The following is a 6995-nucleotide window of genomic DNA, read 5'->3' as shown; positions in this document are numbered from 1 at the left end:
GCGCCGATTGGAGTACATGCTGTCTGATTTACAGAAACGAGAATCAGCGAAGCATCAATGCCATGCCATGCATGGTCCAAAACCCGGATCAGGGGCGGTCCGGTACATGCCAGAAAGCAAACAGAAGAGCTGATCCTTTTGCAGGAGTACTTGCTTGCGAGTTGCGACACCCAAACCTGTGTACGTTTGCATTTTTGTTTTTGGGACCAAAGTGAAGTAGGTAGTTTGCAGACAAATAAGTACTAGACCAGCTTGCAGCAAATGCAAATGTAACCTTACACAAACACACATTCATCGACATTTTGAAACGAAATCGATCGACATCTTCTTGAACTACACCCCACCATAATTTGCCAGTGACCCTCCTGACTTGAAGACTATACCACTATACCAGCACCACCAGTTACTACTCTCTTAATACTGATAAACCTAGCTAAGCAGACAGTAAACCGAAGTTACTCGTCACGTCACCCCCCACTGATTGATTAACAAAAGGAAAACACAAGTAATAATTGAGAAGGAAACCACACGGCGCTAGACTGAGCTGAGCTACGCTATTGCTGTCATCATGCATGTAACAGCCGGCCGGCCGGCCGGCGTTGTCGAGGCCGATCATGGGAAGGCGCCGTTGAGAGTGGGCAAGTCCGGCCATGCCATCATTGACGCCGGCCCGCCGCTCCAGTACTGCATCTCCTGCGTGCCCAGCGACATGGTGGGTGGCTGCTGGTCCATTCCCACGGTGTGGCTGCTCTGCGCCGCCGAGACGGTCGACGCGGACGGCGGGAGCGAGCACATCGCCGTGCTGCAAGGGTAGGACGACGCCGGGGTGTCGTACGGGTGCGGGCGGCCCGCGCCGCCGTTGCTCACCACCGCGTTCAGCTGGTCGCTGTAGTAGCTCGCCGCGAGTGAAGATGGTGACGGTGAAGATGAGGGCGGCTTGAGCTCCAGCCCTGACAGCAGGTTGTGGTGGCCCTGGCCCTGGCCCAGCCCCAGCGAGCCCATGCCGAGGTGCGAGTCGAGGTGCATTGGTGGCGGAGGCATGGTCGGCCGGTGCGTCGCCTGCGGCCACAGCGACGGCGACATGCCCTGCCCGCCGTTGGCCGACCCCGGCAGGACCTGGAGCTGCCCCATGGTGTCAAGGCCGAGAAGCCGGTGCATGTTGCTGCCGGCGTAGCCGGCCCTGGCGCTGTTGAGCAGCGCCATGAGCTGCGCGGTGGCGGTCTGCGGCGCGGAGGCCCAGGACATGCCGCCGCCCACGCCCATGCCGAGGCCGAGGGACGGCGCGGCGCCGACGCCCATGCCGAGCACGGACTTGCAGGAGGAGGGCTGCGCCTTGGCGACGGGCGCCGGCATGGGGCGCGGCTTGCGGCAGCCGCCGCCGATGGGGACGTTGCGGAGCGCGCCGCCCTTGGTCCAGTAGCGGCGGCACGTCTTGCAGAAGTGGCGCGGCTGGGTGAGGTTGTAGTTGTTGTAGTAGCAGAACTTGGTGTTGGAGGAGTTGCACCGGGGGCAACGCAGCGGCGCCTGCTCCGGCCCCGGCGGCCCCTGCTGCGCCTGCCCCTGCCCCTGCGGCGACGACGCGGCCGAGGGCGACCGCTGCGTGGAGGAGCGCGAGGAGGTGGAGGAGGACGTGGGGGACGGGTTGGAGGAGATGGGCTGCAGCACCATGGGGAGCGAGCCGTGGTGGTTCGCGGCGTTGCCGGCGCACTTGAGCTGCTGCTGCTGCTCCATGGCCGTGCCTCCGAGGAGTTCTTGGATCATGGCGGTGGAGGGCAAGCAAGCGAACACTCGAGCTCAAAGAAAAGGCTTCTTGGAGCAGAGGAAGGGCGAGCGAGCAAAGGTGGCGTGGTGGCTTCCAGGAGCTTTGTGGATCAGATCATGGGGTGGGGTGGGGCAGTGGCACTGGGGTTGGGGCGGTTTATAAAGAGCGTGGGAGGGGGCTGATCCAGGAGCAGCCAGCGCTAGGGCTTAGCGGGGCTTTGGTTCTTTCTGTGCCTTTGTCTCCGTTCAGACTTCAGAGGGTTAGCTTTGTCTTGATTTGTAATTTATACTACCTTGTACTACTACTAGTACTACATTTTTGTTGTCTGGTTGGAGCATCTGGATATTATTATTATCTGAGGAATGTAGGTAGAGTGGGGGCTGGACTGGGCTGAGGCTCATTGGAATGATGAATGGTGGGGTTGCATTGCATAGTTTTGCACTGTCATGTTGATGGACAAATGTCTGTCTCTGTGTTTCTATATAGTGCCATGTTTATCTCACCACGAAAATGCCTACTCAATTCCTTAGACCAGCTCACTTACACAAGCATGAGTGACGCACCTTTAGGGGTTTTTTTGGCGTCAAAATCAGGGTCCTCTCTTTATGGATTATATACACAATGTTGAACAATGGTTTGCCGGGGGCAACAGAGGTAAAGCCAGAATTCATCAAAGCCCAGGGCTAAAACTAAGCGGCTATAAATAACGGCAGATAACACTACCTCAAAAGAAAATCAACAATTAGAAATTAAACAAAATTAACTAGAGTAATTCAATTTGACATCACCAACTCAATGATTTCGGGTCATACAAAGGAACTATGGAAAAAATTAGTTCGTACAACAAACAAGACATTCAAGAGATTGGACTTTCAATTCCTTTAAGACAAGTTTACCCCATGGGAGGGCAACAACATCACAGCCATTGCTCCTCTCATCGTTCCCCAGAGAACTATATGCAACACAAACAAGACTGAGAGGGACTATCCTTGGTACAGACCAGACAAGACTACCAGTATCGGCCTATGAGTAAGGTATCCTTGCGTGCTCAACGCCATGAAATTTGCCAGAGTTTTAAGGTTAATATGGTCGTGGTATATGAATGGAACGAACCATACAAGTTATGGGTTGGTATGAGAAATCCTTGTGACGAGAAGCACCATGATCTCTTCTATGTCCCCACCACGATCACCATTGGCAATGGCTCAAAGACCCCATTTTGGGAGGGACCTTGGGTCCATGAACAGAAACCTAAGGACATCACACCTCTCATTTAAGAAGCATTCACTACGAAAAACAGAAGGTAAAGATGCCCTTAGCAGAAACCTAAGGAGATCACACCTCTCAATTACGAAGTATTTATGCCGGTGTCAAAACCGGTAGACCTCGGGGTAGGGGGTCCCGAGCTGTGGATCTCGGATCGAGGGTAACAGGAACGAAGGAGACGGTGTTTACCCAGGTTCTGGCCCTCTTGATGGATGTAAAACCCCTACGCCTTGTTCTTGTTTATATTGATGGAGATGTATCGAGTACAAAATTAATCTACCTTGAGATAGTAATGTGTGGTCTAACTCTAGGGCTAGGTGAATGATTTTGTGTTGATGTCCCCTCTACGGGCTAAACCCTATGACTTATATACACGCCAGGGAGGGTACGTAGGGTTACATGGTCGGTAACTAGGAGCTAGGTGGCATCAGAGATCTTGGAGTATAGGTCAAGTCTTCGAGGGAGGCAGACTTGATCACGCCTCCTGCATATAGCTTTCGGAGTCCATCTGATCACGAATTAAGGCTTGTTGACCCAACCCGAAGAGAATGGGCCGGGTGGGTTAGTACTCCCTTATCCAGGACACCGTTAGTAGCCCCTGAACTGGTCTTCTATGCCGAGGAAAATATGTATGATTTCTATAGAATATTTAACAATTTTGAACACACTCCGGGGGATGCACCTGTGAGCCACAAGCTCATAGGGCGCGCCACCCCCTAGGGCGCTCCATGTGGGCTTGTGGGTCCCACAGGGACCCACTCACTTACCCCAGCCGCACATTCCCTTCTTCTTCCTCCAAAAAAAAATCACTTATTGCTCAAACCCGTGTTCTTGCTCCTTAGAGCATCTCCAGCCGCGCCCCAGGAAGGCCTCCCCAGGCGATTTTTTCGCGCCGGCGCCGAAAAAACGGCCCAGTCGCGCCCCCAGGAGCCTGATTTTCGCCGGCCTGGGCCGAAAACAGCGCCGGCGGACCTAGGCCAAACCCGGCGCGCTGGGGGCGCCCGGGGGCGCCGGAAAGAGCTGTTTTGGCGCGAAAAAGCCGCAGGCCAGCCGCGTCAGTGACACGGCGCCTCGTCTTCCCCCAACGGCCTCGGTTCCCGCGGGGAATCAGTGGCAAGGCTGCCGCCGGTCAGCCTTGCCATTGATTCCTCATGGGCGGCGCGTCATGGGACGGCGCGCCGACGCCTCCCCTCCCTCGCACGCGTACACACGGGCGCGGCGCGGCTATATAGCCGGTGGCCTCACTCGCATGTGCCCACACCAGCCCCGCCCCTCGCCGCCGCCCAGCCCCTCCCTCTACCTCTCCCGAGCGCCGCCGCCCAGCCCCTCCCTCTCCCTCTCTACCTCTCCCGAGCCCGTCGCCATGGCAGAGCGTTTCCCCGGAGACGAGGCGGCGGCCAACGGCTTCGGCCGCCGTTTGCTACGCGAACAGGAGTCCTGGCTCCTGTTCCAGGCGAACATCCTGGCGCCGCCGGACATGCGCGCTGGGCCGACGGGGTGGAGACTCAGCGACGGGGGAGTGCCCATTCCCCCGTTGCCCGATGCCGTGGCCAAGCCCAAATACTTCGCCAAGGAGGTCGAGGTCGTACGCGCCTCCCTCACCGACGCCCAGCTCTCCCTCCCCCAGTATGCCGCCGACAACCACGCGGCTTGGGCGGCGTACTTCGAGCGCCGCCAGCAGCAGCGGTTGGCATCCACCAATGGCGCGCCGGTGGTCGGCGGCCAGAAGAACAGCGAGGGGCGCCACCTATGGTGGGGCGTCCCCGGCCGCACACTCGAGGGCGTGCTGACGAACCTCGAGTGCGGCAACGACCCGCCGTTGGCGTACCCGGTGAGGGTGGCCGCCCCGGCGCACCACCGACGCGTCGGGCCATGGGCGCCAAGGAGGTTCGGGTCCTCCTCCTCTTCTCCCTCCTCGTGATCTTCCTCGCACTCCTCCGGTACTCCGGCCCTGCTCGGCGTCAAGGCCGAGCCCGCGGCGGAGACGCCGCTCGGCCGACGCACTCGCAGCGCCGGCATCGTCATCAATGAGGGCGGCCGGCGTGCCTTCTCGTCGGCTCCTCCTCCGCGCTTTGTCAAGCCAAAGACGGAGCCCGGGCTCATGCCGGTGAAGAAGGAGCCGGCCACGCCGGTGAAGACGGAGCTCGACGACGACGACGCGGCCTTGGAATGGGCGTGCCAGGGACTCCATAGTGATGGAGAAGGAGCGCTTGGAGAAGGCGAAGGAGTGCCAGTGCACCGCCCTTCGCCGCTTCACGGAGCGCCGACGCGGCCGCGACGAAGGTGGAGTCGTTGTCATCTGCGACAGCGACGACGATGACGCGCCGCCGCCACCAGCCCGCGTTGGCGACGCGGTCAAGGATCCACCAAGGACGGCCGCGTCAAGGAGGAGAAGTCCGACGATGGCGGCGACGACGGCGACTACTCGGCGTTTAGCCAGTTTCTTTTTTAGATTAGTTATCTATTTTGCTATGTAATGAAAATCCGCGAACATGTCTAATATATGCCCAAGTTTGCCGAAATTTATCGTGTTTAGCCGAACTTCACCGAACTGTGCCGAAATTTGCTATACAAATTTTATTTTTAAACGCGCCTGGGGGCGGCCCTGGGGCCGGCGGCTGGGGACCAACTCGCCCCTAGGCCCAATTTTTGCGCCGGCTCACCCCCAGGCGGCGATTTTAGGCGCCCCCTGGGGGGCCAACGGCTGGAGATGCTCTTAGACTGCAAATTTCGATCTCCTTGCTGGGAACTCCGTTTCCAAAACTGTTTTGGGAGATTGTTCTCCGGTATGTGACTCCGCCAATGGTCCTATTAATATTTGTTCTAGTGTTTTATATATTGCAAATTTTTGCCACTGTGGTGACCTTGTTCTTGAGCTTGCATGTCAAATTTATATGGTCCAAAGTAGTTTTGATGCATGATATAGCCTCTAGATGCTTATGGGAGTAGTTGTTATCAGTTTTGTTGAGTTTGGTTCACTTGTCACTATTTTTTTTAGAAAATCTCAGAAAAATAAAATGCTCAAGTGGAGGCTACGAGGATCTTCAAGCCAGACTCCTAAGGAGGTTCCGAAGCCCAAGTATCACCTTCCTTGTGCTGTCGAAGTACGGTCGTGCAACACTTTCTTGAGGGATGCGGGAATTCTCGATGAGTTCTATTATTTTGCGAACGGTGTCGGCATTCTCCCCTTCCTTGAAGATAAGTGTGACCAGTACCTTCTCCTCACAAATACTTTTGTTCAAAGCTTTCATTTTCACTCTAGGGCGGAACCACCCACAGTCACATTCAACCTATATGATGTTCCTACAGAGATGGAACTAGATGAGTTTTGTGAGGCTTGTTTGATCCCACCTGAGGGCAGCCCTATAGAGCCACGTCCCTGTAACCTTGAGGATTTTATATCCGAAGTCACTGTTGGGGAGACGAGAGGAGTTTCGGAGGCTAGAGTTGCTAGTTTACATTTCCCCGTTTTGCGCTATTATTCATTATTTGCCGGGACGTGTTTGACTCGACGGTGGGAGAGTGGAACACTTAGCTCTCCGGACCTTGCTATTTTGCGTCATGCTCTTTACAGCGATAGGACTTTCAGTTTGGGCGCCGTGGTTGCTCGGCGGTTACACACTAACCGCTCGAAGGGAATTATTTATGGTGGTATTTATGCTTCTCACCTCGCTAAACATTTTGAGATACCTATTAGGCACGATCAGGCGGAGGAGATACTTTTGCCTGTTAGATACCTTGACTATGCTAGCATGGTTGGGCTTGACTTTATTGACAATGGCTAGCCCGTTTCCATTATAGCTTAATATTTAGTCATGGCACTCTTGAGACTATTACCCTGCCTGCACCTTCTTTGTTCGATCTTTCTTTAGGCAGGTACTATATTATGCCCGTGGACATTTATGCTTATTGGGGCGTGGAGAGGCCCCAAGTGGCTGAGCTAGAGCCAGCACTTGTGCCTAAGGTG

The 6995-nt window shown here is 55.8% G+C and overlaps 1 protein-coding gene across 1 annotated transcript; it reads right to left on the bottom strand.

Moving 5' to 3' along the window:
- Nucleotides 1–469: 469 nt before the first annotated feature.
- Nucleotides 470–1895, bottom strand: LOC125506009 (uncharacterized). The gene has a single exon (XM_048670892.2). It carries the CDS (start codon nt 1759–1761, stop codon nt 613–615), a length of 1149 nt encoding a protein of 382 aa, XP_048526849.2. The 5' UTR covers nt 1762–1895; the 3' UTR covers nt 470–612.
- Nucleotides 1896–6995: the final 5100 nt, after the last annotated feature.

This window comes from Triticum urartu, chromosome 5A (genome assembly GCF_056163025.1).
Source record: "Triticum urartu cultivar PI428250 chromosome 5A, HENAU_Tu73, whole genome shotgun sequence".
In the NCBI taxonomy this organism is placed as follows: domain Eukaryota; kingdom Viridiplantae; phylum Streptophyta; class Magnoliopsida; order Poales; family Poaceae; genus Triticum; species Triticum urartu.
This window is presented reverse-complemented; position numbering and strand designations above follow the sequence as displayed.